This window comes from Carassius carassius, chromosome 3 (assembly GCF_963082965.1).
Source record: "Carassius carassius chromosome 3, fCarCar2.1, whole genome shotgun sequence".
Classification (NCBI taxonomy): Eukaryota; Metazoa; Chordata; class Actinopteri; order Cypriniformes; family Cyprinidae; genus Carassius; species Carassius carassius.
In genome coordinates, this window is record NC_081757.1 from 25,273,576 (window position 1) to 25,291,692 (window position 18,117).

At 36.8% G+C, this 18,117-nt stretch overlaps 1 protein-coding gene across 1 annotated transcript in view; it reads right to left on the bottom strand.

Annotated features, from left to right (window-relative positions):
- The window catches only part of si:ch211-186j3.6 (neural-cadherin), a 266,160-nt gene that overhangs the window by 152,385 nt on the left and 95,658 nt on the right, over positions 1-18,117 (bottom strand). Inside the window, exons 6-7 of the mRNA XM_059534392.1 lie at positions 16,900-17,149; positions 6,094-6,236 (exon numbers count right to left, since the gene is read on the bottom strand). Of these exons, the coding sequence (XP_059390375.1) occupies positions 6,094-6,236; positions 16,900-17,149 (393 nt within the window). The remainder of the gene's footprint in view (positions 1-6,093; positions 6,237-16,899; positions 17,150-18,117) is intronic.

An 18,117-nucleotide genomic window follows, 5' to 3' on the forward strand; every position in this document is an offset into this window, starting at 1 on the left:
GATTTTATGACGATTTATATTAATCGCACAGCCCTAGAATGAACAGGCAAACAGAAAATAACTTGGGCTGGCACCGCTCAGCAAAACGGGAAAACCAGATCCAGGCAGAGCTCGGCAGCTGGTAGACAGTCAGCGGAGCAAACAGTCAGGAGGGAACACCTTGACAGCCATTTATGCATGTTTGAATTTGATGTTCTGTAGCATATGCAGCAAAAATATAAATTGGTGGTTTATTCTTTAAAGCTCAAATAGTGGAAGCATAGTTACAGTTTAATATTTATTTTTTGTAATGTAATTATATATGTGAAATGATGTTATTATGTTATGACTTAGACATTTTTACATATATTAACAATATTATTATTTCTTTTAATAGTAATTGGCGGCCCACCTGCAATACCATCGCGACACACAGGTTGAAAACCACTGGCCTAACTGATAAAATCGTCAGGGCAGTGCTAACAACACCTTTTTGTGCAAACTGCGTGACCGTTATTACAGGTAACTATGCAAAGTGATATGGACCTGTAATGCGGTCAAGAGAGCTGCCTGGAACTACTGTACGTTCACCATGCATTTCCCAGAAAATAACTACACACAATCAGAACGGCATAAGCCAATCAGATTCAAGCATTCAACGGCTGGTAAGTCTGCTAAGTTTGCTGGCCATTCAAGCACACCAACACCATGGTCATTAAACCAACGTTTGGTGCTTTTGGCAGTCTGGCCAGATACCAAATCCTGCTGGAAAATGAAATCAGCATCTTCAAAAAGCTGGTCAGGAGAAGGAAGCATGAAGTACTCCAAAATTTCTTGGTAAACGGGTGCAGTGACTTTGGTTTTCAAAAAAACACAATGGACCAACACCAGCAGATGATATGGCACCCCGAATCATCACAGACTGTGGAAACTTAACACTGGACTACAATCAACTTTGGCTATGAGCATCTTCACCCTTCCTCCTGACTCTAGGACCTTGGTTTCCAAATTAAATACAAAACTTGCTCTCATCTGAAAATAGGACTTCGGACCACTGGGCAACAGTCCAGTTCTTCTTCTCCTTAGCCCAGCTAAGATGCCTCTGACATTGTCTGTGGTTCAGCGAATTCCCTGACACGTGTGTGGTGGCTCTTGATGCCTTGACCCCAGCCTCAGTCCATTCCTTGTGAAGTTCACTCAAATTCTTGAACCGATTTTGCTTGACAATCCTCACAAGGCTGCGGTTCTCTTGTTTGGTTGTGCATCTTTTTGTTCCACACTTTTTCCTTCCACTTAACTTTCTGTTAACATGCTTGGATACAGCACTCTGTGAACAGCCAGCTTCTTTGGCAATGCATGTTTGTGGCTTACCTTCCTTGTGTAGGGTGTCAATGATTGTCTTCTGGATAACTGTCAGATCAGCAGTCTTCCACATGATTGTGTAGACTAGTGAACCAAACTGAGAGACCATTTTGCAGGTGTTTTGAGTTGATTAGCTGATTGGCATGTCACCATATTCTAATTTGTTTAGATAGTGAATTGGTGGGTTTTTGTTAAATGTGAGCCAAAATCATCACAATTAAAAGAACAAAAGACTACTTAAACTACTTCAGTCTGTGTGCATTGAATTTATTTAATACATACGTTTCACAATTTGAGTTGAATTACTGAAAAAAAAGGAACTTTTCCACAACATTCTAATTTAATTTAATAGACTGTCAGCCAAATATATTTTCTGGCAGTCTTTTCTTCTTTGAAATGCCTTTCCTCATTCCCAAGCATTCGGATGATGGAACCATGTTTAACATGAGGCCTTTAAGCGGGACAAAGGAAAATCAAAACACTACAAATAACAGAGGAAAATAAAAACGCTTGACAGGTGCTGTGTGCTGCCGTTGATCTGGCTGATTATCAGTGAAAACACTATGCCGCCGTGCCGGTAAATACATCCTTCACGCACCGGATGCAGTCTTGGTATTTATGTCTTTAATACAAAAGGCCTGATCATCTTATTGACTTTGCTGTTTGAATCCTTAAAGGGTTATTAAATCAAACCGAGTGCATTCCTCTGTGAGTTACAGTAAATTAACAACAAGCACAATCGCCTAGGCCCTTATTCGCCCCAACAAAAACAACCTAATGGTGGAGAGGCTCTAACGAATGATAGAGGGAATTTCAGTAGAGACGGAGATCTGATGAGCCGTAGAAGGGGCAATAAAGGAACGCTTTGATCTTGAGAGGAGAGAAAAGGAGGAATATGCAGGGAAGGGAATCAACAGAGACACTCTTCAAGGAACCGCAGTGCTTCCAATGAAGCGGTACATGTTTGAATCACCTGAATGGAGCACTAAATTGGAGCACTGTGAATGTAAGCAGCAAACATATTTTGTGAGAAGGATAAGTGAAGTCCGTATCTTACGACCGATCTACTTCAATCAAAATGCAATCAATCAAAACACGTCTAGCTTTTTCACTGTTGAGTAGCGTGCAACAATTAAGTCGTGAGCTGTTTAGCAAATGCTGTTACTTTGAGGAACTTAGAAAAGGTATGCACTGAAATGAAAATTATTGGCCAAAGCAGAACAAAATGAAACTCTGGGCCAAAGGCGTTTCTTCCCCACTTATTTTGCCAATTTTATCACTACCCAAAGTTTTAGTATTTGTCTTGTTTTAAAAAAAAAAACAAAAAAAACAACAACTATTTAAAAATATTTACTTAACACTGAAGATGTTTTTTTTACATTCTAGCAGACATCATACCTACAAAGCACAATTTCAAATGAATAAGTTAGTATTATCTAAATGAATAAGTTAGTATTATAACTGTGTGTGTGTGTGTGTGTGTGTGTGTGTGTGTGTATATATATATTAATTTAATACATAAGTTTCACAATTTGAGTTGAATTACTGAAATAAATGAACTTTTCCACTACATTCTAATTTAATATATATATATATATATATATATATATATATATATATATATATATATATATATATATATATATATATATATATATATATAAGCGTTTTGATTTTCCTTTGTCCCGCTTAAAGGCCTCATGTTAAACAAGGTTCCATCATCCGAATGCTTGGCAATGAGGAAATGCATTTCAAAGAAGACTGCCAGAAAATATATTTGGCTGACAGGCTGTTAACATTGTATAAAAACTGATAAATTGTGTAATTAAGGATGCTCTGGATATGTCCAGCAATCCATAAAAGAGAATACACAAATTTATCAGTTCTTTTGTCTTTGGGTCGTTTTATTTCTCACCGATTTCTGCTCGTTCCAAATCAGATACAGATAAAGTAGCACAGTAAAGATTATATTTATATAAATGCATTAGTGGGAGCGATTGCATGTGTGAATTAATTCTACCTGGCAGCGTTTCTCTACTAGTAGTGAAGATGTGAGATTTAGTTATTAAGACATATATGCTTGAACTTTTCAGTTTCTAAGCTATTTTATTGAGAAATCACTGAACACTTTTGACAGTATATTTCTGCGCTGAATGATTCGGTGTGCTCACGATCTGTGTGTGATCTACTGTCTGTAGCCTATGTGTGTGCGTTACAGTGCAGCAGCACATTAGATTAGAACAGCGATTAACTTACCTGTACAATAAGCTGTTTAAAATGAGCATTCTCCCATTCAATTTTGACCATCCAGTAATTTATCACACATGTCTCGTGGAGTTTTCGGAGTATACATTTATTTGTCATTTTAACTTTTAGGAAACTTAGCGTAAATGTGGAAGTCCTTCAAAGATTTCTTATCCTGTTGCGCCCTCTATAGGACCAATGACCAGTCGATGTCAAGCTTAAAGCCTCATGGCAGAGCATTGAAGTCGACTAGTGGATTAGTCGTTGCAACCCCTTATTACTATGTGTGAATGTTATGATGAACATTAATATATTTCTTGTAATTATTGTTATCATTATTATTGTCATTTTTAATTATTTTACAGAACAACAGTAAAATTGCAATACTAACATTTATGAATGTTGATGGAGCTTCTATTATTTTGACGGAAACCCCCGGGAAGACCTCAGTGCTTATTTTTGTTCACAACAGCTGATTTATAAATGATTCTGATTAAGAATTTTGGAAAATGTTTGTCTCACGAATCACATTGTCACATCCATGCCTTATAAAAATGTTACTGAGCAACTGATGAGTAACAGTGCTTCAGTGCAGATTCTTCAGGCAGATAACAAGCTAACAAGTGCTGTGAGCTTGTGCAGCGCAGTTTGCATACATGCAATCCATGCAAGTATTATAAAACAGACTGTAATAACGTTCTGCAGATTATTTACAAATTGTTTAAGGTCATTTCATGATTTCAATCATCATACAGTAACTAGCAACAACCACCCCTTCCTCTTTTCAGAAACATGTGATGCAGCGCTAAACAGTCTCCCGCTGTCTGTGCTGTCGTCTTTCTCAGACAATCTAAATGCCTCCAAACTGCTGACATGTTTGCTGCATTAGCGCGCCCCTCTATTTGATCGTCATGTTATTGTTCGTTACAATTTATTCTGTCTTTTTCGCTTATTCGGCTGAACACCGAGTTACCTTTTTTGCTATTTTCAGCTGAACAATTTTGGTTGCTGAACATTCAGTGCATCCCTAGTTAAGAAATTAGTATTTGTAGTTGCTAATAATTATTACATTTACTGAGCGATTACTAAACTCCTTCAGAACTGTGAGAGATAAACAGACACTGCATTTTCATAATAGAAATTTGCCAGTGCCCAATGAAAAGCTCTGTAATAATCAAAGGACACAAAGTGTCTGATCTGTACACTTATATTTCCTAAAGGATACAGTTAGAATCAAATAAAAATCTTACCAACTGGATCTCTCATATTTTCCATTTCCAATTTATGTCCTAAAGTTATAAAAAATAAACTCTCTCAAAACTGTGACTTCTAAATAAGAATGGTGATTTCATTTCTTGCAATTGAAACTTTATTTCTTATTTATTTTCCTGTTTTCCCCCGTAAAAATTACCTCATTTTTATTTATTTCTTTAAGGCAGAAACGGGTTTTCATATTAACAGTTATATCCTTATGTGGGTGTTTTAACTATAACTTTTCACAGTTTTGCCAAAAGAAACACTTTACAATAATTACCTCTTTATAATTAGTAAGTGGCTAATTTTGTATATGTGAAAGTACCAAATAACTTGTTTGTTCAAGTAATAACTATAAAAGTGTAAATATGATTAAAGGAAATCATACATGGCAACTTTTCAACTGGTTGGAAATATAACTGATACATTAAAGCTTTAAACTGTACTTAAAAATTTACTTTATTTCTTAGTTTTAAAAAATGTTAAAAACAAGTGTGATCTAAAACACAGTAGAGTACATTATGTACTTGACTGGTCAAACAGATGTTGCTGTTGATTTCACTCACTTTCCTGCCATTCTGGATTTTACCTTTTACCAGATGTTCAGACTAAACATTGTGTCTTCAATTATCCCTTAAGAATCCTTCAGATTAAAGTCTTCTTTTCCGGATGGAACCCACACTCTCATCATATGATGTGTTTTTAAATCCCATCCTAACTGCTCCCAGCCTTTCTATAATGTTTATTCTACAGTATAAACAACAAAATCTTGTGTTTACGATCTGAACAGTGGTGCAGCAGTGACGTACAGTATGGGCTTGTGTTGCGGTTTTCTCACTAGAACACAAGTTTTAGTTTGCCCTGCATAAGTCTCATGCCTATACCAGTCTCATGTTTTGTACTACTGTCCTCGCCAATTAAGGGACATAAAAAAGCATACTTTAAATAAATATAAAGACTTATTGGCATCTGAATTATGTCCAAGGTAAAAGATGGATGAAGACTTTTGTTTGAATAGCTGCCCTGCCATGATCGCCCAACCGTGAAAGTACATTCAATTCTTAATTACCAATAAAAATGCATAAATAGTTAAATGACTTATGTATAAGATGATGCAATGCAATGTAAAGAGAGAATGAAACCACTGAATTAAGGCTTTTCTACTGCACAGCTCCTTAGTGAATGTTCATTAAGTGTAAAACGGCCGTCAGAGAGATCAGAAGAGTTACACCCAATCAGAAATGGATGTCTCACCTTTCTGGCTGTCGATGACAAAGTTGCCCTCCTCATTGCCTGCTGTAATTTTGTATGTGATCCCATCTCCATCTGGGTCCTTGGCCAGCACCGTTGCAACCAGAGTGTTGGGCCCTGCATCCTCGGAGACAAAGGTCCGATACCTGTTTTTTAAACAACAAGCATATTTCTTTCAAGATATCTTTCATTTTAAACTCAGCACAAAACCATGTCGTCATTACAGCAAAACAAACACATTAAGATGCATGTGTAATGAATAGCAAATAAAACAAAGAGGAAAATAATCAAATAAATGAATTAACATTCAGTTTTTAGTACCCAGTTACATTCTGACCAATAGTTAATGCCTTTAGTAGTTTGTTGTTGCCATGTTCAAGACAGACTGGGAAGAGAGGTGCAACAATGTGAAATGAGAAATGCATTTTTGCAACTATCAAGCATGAATAGCTGTTCTAGTACAACCAAAAAAAAAAGAAAAAAAAATTCAAGACTTCATAAAAGGACTTATTAGGACACCATTTAAAGGTTTGGGGTCAGTTAGGAAGTCAGTGTTGATGCTTTATTATTGATGATGATGATTATTAATATTAATATTACTCACACAATTGAAAAAAAAAATTACTTAATATTTAATTATATTTAATTATATTTTATTATATATATATATATATATATATATATATATATATATATATATTATTTTATTTATTTTTGTGAGAAAGGCCAAAAGAACAGCATTTGTAAGAAATATAAATCTTTTGTGACATTCTAAATGTTTTAACTGTCAATTCTGATCAATAAAAAGCACCCTTGCGCAACTGTTGTGCATCTGTTCACTATTGACCTCTACAATATTCTACACATTATCTGTGCATGAAAGAAAATTAATCAAATCAAGTTAAAGTGATCAGATACAGTATGCTTGAATAGAAAATTATGTTTGAGTTGTGTAAGCGAGGCATCGTAACAAAGCCTGTTACAGCGAGAGCCTTTTAGATAAGAGCGACCTGAAGAGACTGACAGCTCTGACTATGTCACCGCTTTAGTGACTCAAGTCTCTGGCCTCCAGCTTTAGAACAAACACACACACCCACAACAAATGCTCACACAGGGACAATTTTCATTGTTACAGAAAACCCATTATTATTTTGCAAGTATAACAAAGAACGAGTGGAGGAAGTGAGTTTAGACCACCCCTCCAATGTTCAGTAATAGATTTCCCACCAAAAAAGAAACGCTCAAGGGGCTGTTAACAGACAAAGCCAACACATTTCATGCTAAACCTTTCTTGCCAAAACCACGCTCACACTTCATCACATCTGAAACAATGCTGTCAATGGAACAGCACCTCGTGGCGACAAGACAAACAGTGCCTCCACATCTGCACAGCGTGCTGTCATTTGAGAAGAGAGAAAAGCGCTGACAGACTGCGAGATACTTCCGTAGTCTCAGCCACCATTTGTTATTATTCAGCCACAAAGATTTCATTTAAGTCTCATAGGCAGCACACTGATGGACTTTTTGTTGTGACAGAGTGTGATACATTTCCTCTTGATCTGAGAAGGACATTGATGGTGCATCAGAGCGGCTAAAGGTCAACTGCCCTGATGCCAGATTGACAATGTGTTCTGGATTCAGCCAGTTAAGAAATTAATCTGGGGCTTCTTGTGTAGAAAACTGTTGTTTGTGTGCATGCCGTGAATACCAATACCTCTGTTGAACCTCATGATGGAATGAAAGCCAGTTTGGCTAAATCTGTTCATAAATAAATGAATAATCAAAGCCACTGAGGCATCCAAAGGTAGAACTTCTGTAAGACTGAAGCAAACATAAATCAAGAGTTCTGGGAAACAAAGTTATCTTAAATTCCCATAGCCTTAGCATCCATTTTTCTTTCTCCAGCGAGTGAATTTGAATGTCTGGTTTAAAAGGATAGATCACCCAAAACAAAATGTCTGTCATCATTCATTCACCCTCACGCCATTCCAAACATGCTCTTTCTTTTTTTCTGTTGAAGGCAAAAAGTGAATTCCTGAAGATATCCTGGTTATAATGAAAGTGAATGAGGACTGGGGCTTGTCAAGCTCCAAAATAGAGAGAGAAAACACACACATAGACAATTAAATGAACCTAAAAAAATGATTTCCATATGAAGTGTCCTGAAGCTATTTGATACCTAGTGTCATGAACAGAACTCTTTGGCAGGTTCATGTGTAAAGATGTCTAATCTTCGAATGAGTCCAATTTTTCGATGAATCAGTTGATCCAGTTCAACAAACAGGTCTGTATGATTCATTTACAAATCTAATCTTGTTCTTGGGTGTATCTCAATGATTCAGCTCACTGGAGGGAAAGATCATATGGGGAATGTTTTCATTCAAGCTGCGACCTAATTTATGCAGAAAGGCATAAATATTGGGAAAACAATTTGCAAATAAATCAGTGTTTCCTTCCAATGCATTCAAGAGAACAAAATATTTTATTAAATGTAATAAATGACTAGAATTTTAGCGTGTGCAGACAAAATGCACAGACAAAATAGGTTAAGGCAAAATCACTTTTTGATGTACATACAGGAATTTATTCAGTAATGCATTTCAGTTGTTTTATATGTATGCTTTTCACTGAAGAACAACAACAACAACAAATCTTCAAGCTAGGTTATGCATTTTGGAGATTTCATTTGCATCTTGATGCGTCCACACAAAGTTTTTTGAGTTTTTATAAATGCAATATCGCAAAATCTGCATAAAAATATGTATGGATGAAAGCCCAATAATAACTGATGTTTCAGCCTGAGACAAAAACTATTTGTTTTAGAAGAACTACTTTTACAGTGTTTCCAGAGTCTTTCTGAAACTTGAACTCATTCATCATAAATGAGAGGCAAAAAAGCAATAACCACGTTCTCCTTTTAAGTTCCACTGAAGAAAGTAAGTCATACGGTTTTGTGACAACATGTCAATGAATGAATGATGACATTTGACTTTCCATCAGAGCAAGTTTAGACAACAGAAAACTGGACTTTATCGAAGAAAACAACATTATCAGTCTCCGTCAAGAGTCCAGATATGAAAGTAAAAGCAATGCTGATTTGCCAAAAAGAAGACCGATTGAAGGCTGCAGAGATGGAAATCCAAACAGAAAGATCGAAACAAGGAGATAAGGAGGAATGAAAGCTCGAGAATGATGGGTAGACAACATATAGAGGACAGGAAATGACAGATATAGAGACAGACAGAATGACAGAGGGTAAGAGAGCTTGAGCCCATCATCACACTCTGTGTAGGGTTGATTGATGGATAACAGAGGGAAGGTGACAGGCATTTCATGTAGGTGATTTATGTCATCCATGGAGACACCATTGCTTGCACTTTTTCACCTTGTCATTGCATCCCAGCACTGACACACGTGACATCTGCGACCTGTAATCTGTTAGAAGTCTCAAAGATCCGAGATTGTGCTCACACACACACACACACACACACAAACAGAGATCCTCCCCTCACAGAAACATACACAATACAAACATACATACCCAATCCCAGACACACACACGCGTCTCAGAGACAAAACTCAAAGGGTTTGTTTTCAGATGTTAGCTCTGAGGATCTGTTCAGCACAGCCTCTGAGAAAACCTGTCACGGACTAACCATAAAAAAACGCCTCACTTACGTCTCCCTTTCTAAGCCATCACCATAGCAACAGTGCAGGTGATGTCTCTTGGGACAGTGACTGACAGCTCGCAGAGGCCACTTTGTTTGAAGCGCATGAACCAATCAGACAAGTGAAACGCCGGCTCGTCAGCATTCACTATATACTTCGGCTCATTATGTCATCTATCAATCAGAAGACAACATTTCGGTTGAAGAGGCCTGGAAATACATCCATCAACACAACAAGGAGATAAGCGAACACCATTGATCAAAAAAAGAATGCTAAGGCTGGGCTCCTAATCATTTTCACTCAAATTTCCAGCTATACGAGGACTGACTGTATCGCCACTCATTGTCATGTCTCGTGGCTGTAAGAACGGCAAAGAAAGCCCAGGCCAGTGCGTAATAAACATTACGCTATCCATCTTACTCTTTGTCCTTGGTCAGGTTGGTGCCAATAAACAGATCTGGTAATGATGTACTGTGCAAACGCTATAGCGTGAGTGACGAGGCTCATTTTCAGGCGAACTGAAGGAGCCCAGCGCCTTGAAGCGGAGGGCTTGGGCATATTAGTCTGCCCAAATGGAACAAACAGCAGTGACAGACATTGCAATTTACTCAATTACAGGGCCGACACATATAGGCTATCCTGTTCGCAGAAATTATGTAGGACGGAGAGATTGAGGCTTTTCTGTTTGAGGAAAGTAGGGATTTTCAGAGAAGCTAAAAGTTTCCGGGAGGATTTAAGGTGAAGGGAAGGGACACGCAGGGACAGGTCAGTGTCTGTGGGGACAGAACACAATACTTCTACTGGCTTTAGCCATGCCAGACCTTGGTCTTATTATTTTTATTAAGAATGGGATGAGCTAGACAAGCTATACACTACTGTTCAAAAGTTTGAGGTTGATATAATGTTTGAAATTCTCTTATGCTCACCAAGGCTATTTTTATTTGATCAAAATACAGTAAAAACTGTAATATTCTGAAATTCTATTACAATTTAAAATAACTGTTGTTTTTATTATTTTCAAATGTAATTCACTATTGAGATTAAAAGCATTTTTTTCAGCGGTCATTACTCTAATCTTATGGGTCCTTCAGAAATAATTCTTATATGCTGATTTGCGTCTCAAGAAACATTTCTTACTCTTATCAGTGTCGGAAACAGCATATATGATACAGTATATATTTTTAGGATTTTTGTTGTTGATGAAATAGCAAGCATTTATTTGAAACAGAAATATTCTGTAATGTTATAAATGTGTTTTATTGTCACTCCTGATCAATTTAATGCATCCTTGCTGAATAAAAGTATTTTTTATTAAAAAAAAATAAAAACTGACCGCAAACATTTAGGTAATATTTTTTTCAGGTAATTAATTAATTATTTTAAACAAACAACTAATTATTATGACTCGTTATTATGACAACTAATGTGGACATGTTAAGAAATCAACAACTGCATGCTGAATGAGAAAAAAAAAATGGATCTGTCAACTAGCATTCTGAATAATCATTCAGAAAATCAGATAATTTTTCTCCTGTGTGAACAAAGTCTCCCAGCTCTGGCATAGCTGTAAAGTAGCTAATTTAGACAACGATTTAGAAGAGCAGGTCTATTTAAGTTACAGCTATCCATCCACAATTAAGTATTTCCTGAATCGGTTATACAGAAATGCCTGGACTAAATATTATTCCTGCTTAGACAGCAGATAAGCTGCTGTAATAATCAGATAACTTGCTGATGTTTGTACCTGTGCAGACAATAATTAGAGGGCATTTCATTATACTCCTCAAGTGTGTTTTCCAGCCCTATCTGAACCATCTCAAGTGCAGAAGTCCTCAACTTTTATTTGCACACTCGCAAATAAAAACTGAAATAACCCAAGATGGCTAAAAGAACTGATGTAAAAGTCTTACACCTACAACACTTAGAGGAAATCATCTTTTGTGCAGCCTTTTTAAGAATGGAGCACGTATCATATGAGGCTACATTTCTCAAATTGACAACTGAGGACACATTGTAGCTGTTTTCAAAAGCAGTTTAGTAGCAAAGAGTGCTTCTTTGCCCAACATGAAGCAGCATTCAAAACCCATTTTACTTTCATAATGTGATGCATTTCTGAGTGAAACAGGATATTCTGTGAGGGAAAGTGGTTTGAGGGGAAGGGTTGAAAAATAAAAGGAGCGGGTGATGTCAGCCAAAATAATAGTCACTGCAGAGGCGGTACAAGTTATTACATTTTGTTTAAATAGTTTTTCTTTGAAATATGCATGAATGGATGCTGCATGTCCAATAACACCATGTGTATTACGAAAGTAAATAAAAATCGTTTTTGATTTCATATTGACTTTAATGTTTAAAGTAGACTCCCAAGCCATTGGCATCTCAAACTCAGGCTCTCGGGTATAACCATGCAGACACAAATGCACACAACAGAATACAAATGCATGAAGTAATTAAAAAAGGCCTATAAGGGGATTGAAAACAAAAAAAAAATTGTCTGGCTCTCCCATTTTTTATTTTTATTTTGGACCCTCTGACCGAGGTCTGTCTACCCACCCTCCACCCCCTTCCATTCTCGGTTTCTCCAGCTTCAACTGAATGCACGGCTGATTGAATCTGCCTCTCTGATTCAGTGATCTCTCTGCCAGAAAATCAGTCAATTAAAATGGCCAAGGGCCATAGCTCCGCCAACAAGATGGAAAAAAAACAATAACAGTCAGCAGTCAGCACAACAGAAATATCAGCGAAATGAGATGCAAATTAATACAGGAACTGAGGAAAGACTCATCGACAAGGTCTACACAAGGGGAGATGAAGATAAGGAAATCTGTACAGTCATGATTGTACAAATATTTTATGCCAGTTTCATATAACATGGATAATGTGCATTATTTTTTTTTAAATCCAACTAAACTAAATTTGTACGTCTTTTTGGTCTGTTTTAAATTTTGTCCATAATGTGGGTGCATCCCTAACTTTCAGGTAGTGGAAGTAGTGTTATTTCAAACTCAATTTTTTTTTTTTTTTTTTTTTTACAAAAGCTGTCACTGGGCAGTACCTTTTAAAAGGTACACTTTTGTACCTTTTAGGTACTAATATGTACCTTTAAGGTACCAAATTGGACTCTTTAGGTACAAAGGTGTGCCTTTTAAAAAGGTACCGCCCCAGTGACATTTTGTGTAGTATTGTGATAATCTATCTATCTATCTATCTATCTATCTATCTATCTATCTATCTATCTATCTATCTGTCTGTCTGTCTGTCTGTCTGTCTGTCTGTCTGTCTATCTATCTATCTATCTATCTATCTATCTATCTATCTAGCTGTCTGTCTGTCTGTCTGTCTGTCTGTCTGTCTGTCTGTCTGTCTATCTATCTATCTATCTATCTATCTATCTATCTATCTATCTATCTATCTATCTAGCTGTCTGTCTGTCTAGCTGTCTGTCTGTCTGTCTGTCTGTCTGTCTGTCTGTCTGTCTATCTATCTATCTATCTATCTATCTATCTATCTATCTATCTATCTATCTATCTATCTAGCTGTCTGTCTGTCTGTCTGTCTGTCTGTCTGTCTGTCTGTCTGTCTATCTATCTATCTATCTATCTATCTATCTATCTATCTATCTATCTATCTAGCTGTCTGTCTGTCTAGCTGTCTGTCTGTCTATCTATCTATCTATCTATCTATCTATCTATCTATCTATCTATCTATCTATCTGTCTGTCTGTCTGTCTGTCTGTCTATCTATCTAGCTGTCTGTCTGTCTAGCTGTCTGTCTGTCTATCTATCTATCTATCTATCTATCTATCTATCTATCTATCTATCTATCTATCTATCTATCTATCTATCTATCTATCTATCTAGCTGTCTGTCTGTCTGTCTGTCTGTCTGTCTATCTATCTATCTATCTATCTATCTATCTATCTATCTATCTATCTATCTATCTATCTATCTATCTATCTATCTGTCTGTCTATCTATCTATCTATCTGTCTGTCTGTCTGTCTGTCTGTCTGTTTTAGAAATCAGTCAATTCTTGTTGTTAACTAAGACAGCTCTTCTTCCTAACACAGAGACTCTTGTGAAAATGGCCCAAACCATCACAGGAGCCTTCTTCCTGCTCTTAATAACACTAAAAGGGCACATACACTGAAAAGTGTAAAAGGACGGCCATCTAGGTGGTTCCCTTTCACCTGCCCCGGAGTATGTTCACAGCACTGTCAGGAAGTGTGAGCATTCAGGCCTAATCAAACACTACTGCACAGCTTCTTTGATGCACTGCAGCCACTTTAAGGGTCTCTGACACTTCAGACCAGGATTGCTCAACTAATGCACTTTCTGTGCTAGTATATTTCCTGTTTTTCGATCAATGCAGTCCCAACCCAACACACATACTGTACATACATACACTATATATAAAATATCGTTATTGAAAGAATTTTTCTCTAATACACATTGGCCACAATTAAGGACACCCCTAGAAATTCTTATGAGTAAAATAACTCTGAAGTATATTCCCATTTATATTCACAATTTTGAGTACTCCAGGGTGATTATGAACATGAAATTATCCAGCCATTGCTTCTTGTTTCACAGAAATATAAATAGTGGGAAAACCAAGCCCAAATGCCCTTAATCATCCATCACAATGAGAAAAAACAAAGAATATATTTCTGATGTGCAGCAAAAGATAATTGAGCTTCACAAATTAGTGAAGTGGCTATAACAAAAAAAGCAAGAGCAGTGAAAATCCCCATTTCCACCATCAGGGAAATAATTAAGAATTTACAATCAACAGAAAATGTTACGAAACTGTCTGGAAGAGGACTTGTGACTATATCGTCCTAATGCATGGTGAGGAGGTCAGTTTGAGTGGCTAAAGACTCTCTAAGGACCACAGCTGGAGAATTGCAGAAAACAGTTGAGTCTCGGGGTCAGAAAACCTTTAAAAAAATTGTCAAACAGCACCTACATCACCACATGTTGTTTAGGAGGGTTTCAAGAAAAATTCTCCTAGCTCATCCAAAAGCAAACTCCAGCATATTCATTTATCAGACATGACTGGAACTTCAAATGGGACTGGCTTCTATTGTGAGATGAAACTAAAAATACCAACAGATAAAAAAAAAAGTGACTGTTAAAAATCTTATAATGGGGACCATGTTTGGATCATCCAACCATACAATAAACCAAACACAAACCTCAAAAACAACACAAAAATGGGTCCTCTGACCTGCACCCTATAGAAAATGAGTGTGGTGAACTGAAGAGCAGCACCACCAACATGGAGCTGGAATCTAAAGGGTCTGAAGTGATTCTGGATGAAGGAATGGTCTCTGATCTCTTGTCAGGTGTTCTCTGACCTCATCAGGCATTATAGGAGAAAATTTAGAGCTGTTAAACTGGCAAATGGAGGTTTAAAAAATAATTCAATTAAAGGGTGTCCTTAATTCTGGCCAATGTGTATTAGAGAAAAACATTTATTTCATAATGATATTTCCCCCCATTTTAAATTCTTATTATCCAATAAAAAGTTAGTTTTTTGTGATTTTTTTAATAAAAGGTCAAAAGGATGAACAATGCAGATTCATTTTCACAGCCTTCTTTGATTATATTTACCAAGGGTGTCCATATTTTTGGTCATGGCTAATATATATATATATATATATATATATATATATATATATATATATACATAGATTAGTGCTGGGCAAGTTAACGCATCATCACATTAATGCATTAGTTGATTAACGCTGACAATTATGTAATCGCACATTAACAGTTTTTAATTATTATAAAAGTATACATACAGACAAATCAGACCCGATCAAATTATTAAGGCTAAACATCAACATTCATAAACCTCTGTCCACTGTTATTTTTAAAATTAAAGAATGCAACCTGCTCGTATAAGTTGGAAATAAGAAGTTTCTGAAGACAGCAGAGAAGTGCTCTCATTCAACACAGTGGAGTGAATGTTTTTTTTTATAACTTTGTGGTTTATTATTTTGAGTTGTATGGGATGCGGTAACACACGTCTCTCTCACAATATATTGCTTTTCAGATCTATCGCTTTTGCTGCTCAGAAATATTCACGCAATCATGCAGCACGTATCAGAAGATCTGCGCTAACACTCACTGATCTAAATATAACTGAACCACACTCTTGCCAACCTCTTCCAACCTAGCCAGGGACTGCTAAACGGAACGATCACACGAGTCAAACGCACCAGACTTTGGGGGCCAAATGTGCTCCGGCATGGTTAAAATTGTACACCCTAATTATTCTCCCGCATCCAGCACACACAAGTTTCTACCCGCCCATCAAGTGTTGTCCCGCGCCGCACTATGCTGCGATGGGTCCCGTGACCGTGCAGGTCTAATAGGAAGGCGCCTGTTATAATGTTATGATCGAGGCTCTGGACTAATATTAAAAATATTAAATATTTTATATAAAAATGTTAATGTCCTGACAGTGACAAATGGCTTATTTTATATTTAATTTAATGGCATTAATGTAATAAGTTTAAATTTAGGCTACAATAAATATTTTAACTGCTACTATGTAAAAGGAACACTGCTGTAAAAAGCACCTTATTTGTTTAAAGTGTTTGCAAACCAAATGTTATTACACTTTTGTTCATATAGCAGTAGGCCTACTTTTAAATGAAAAAAGTGCACAATACACTACTTTTGAATGCATTATTAGTTTTGTGCAAAACAATGCATGAAAGGCAATAATGTGATTAATCACGATAAAAAAAAAAAAAATCATTGCCCAGCACTAATATATATATATATATATACACACACACACTATATTTGAACTATATTTCATTCTTGTCATACAGACACAGAGTGTGAGACATTAGGAAAGCATTGGTACATATTAGGAAGTGCCAGATGTAAACATGCAGTTAGTGCAGATATGAACCCATGACAACACACTGGAAAAACAAAGAGAAGGTATATTTGGGAAAAAATAACACCAATTAAAATGTTAACTGCTAGTCTGCTACCAATATCTTGGCCCTCTAAAATGTTTGCTGCTTACTAGCAAATAAAAACAACAGGCCTCCATTATCAGGTTCCTCACAGGGTCATGGGACAAGGCTGAAGAGCGGCGGCAGAGATAAGGAACTCACACAGGCTGCGAGAACTCCGGAGGCTCGTCGTTGACATTGGCCATACGAAGACGCACGGTGGCTGTGCCAGTGCGGGGCACCTCGCCCTTATCCACCGCCATCACTACGAATTCATACAGGTGGTTGGGCCTCTCATAATCCAGAGGGCCTGCCGGGAATATGGTGCCATGGGCTGAAATTATGAAATCTGGACTAAGCGTGTAGTATGTGATCTCTGCATTCTGCTCCGAATCGCAATCGCTGGCTGATACTGCAAAAGAGAGAGAAATAAAGGAGGTGGGTGTTAAAACAAAGTTGCACTACCAAGAAATGCAGCATCAGCTAATAGGATCAATCTTTATTTGAGTTTCCCAGTGTAAATAGCTTGGGCATATGCGTTGTCAATTGAACAACTAGAATGGTTATACATGACTGGCAATCAAAAGATCCCAAGCTGTGAGTCTTATAGCATCTGACAACTACAGTAAAATGCAATGGCGTTCAATAAGGTGTGAGCCTGTTTCAAATGAACTTCAGAATACAGCACTGCATGCACAGTAGCTGCTTTGCAAATCAACTCAACTAGTGTCGACATAAAGGGGTAAATATTTCACGAGCTGAGGTACAGTTTCCCTGATTCTGCACAAAACATTTCTGCTGAATTGTATAGTACACATTTTTAGTAGTATATTATGATCAACATGAACAGAATGGATCAATTGCATACATGATTGCATCTGTTAATATCTGTTATAAAGGACTATAAATGCATTTTTTTAAAAGTTGCCTAATTCAATACGTTGTGAAAATTTGACTGAAAATTCAGCAGTAAGCTATCTGCCTATAGTGGCATCTACATTTTTTTGTGAAAATAACATTTGGATTATGGATTACCTTTTCAGAGATAATGGATTATGTTTGCATGAATACTGAAATACTGTAATTCCGTGTATATTTATCAGGATCAGGCGCAGTCGGAAGCATCTTTCCTATGGGCTCTTCGGATGACATTCAGCGCAATTAGCAAGAGGAGAAAAGATATTCCCCTCAGAAAACAAAAAAATACAAATATTTTTTAGATGCTTAATTACTATTTGGAGCATTGGTATCACTAGACGAGGGCTTAATGAACCCATTTTAGTGAAAACCTCAAATTTGACTAAAATGCCTGTAGCATTCTGACTCATTTTGCCAGCATGGTTCACATTTTAGTTGACGAGAGAGTGTAAGATTAAACAG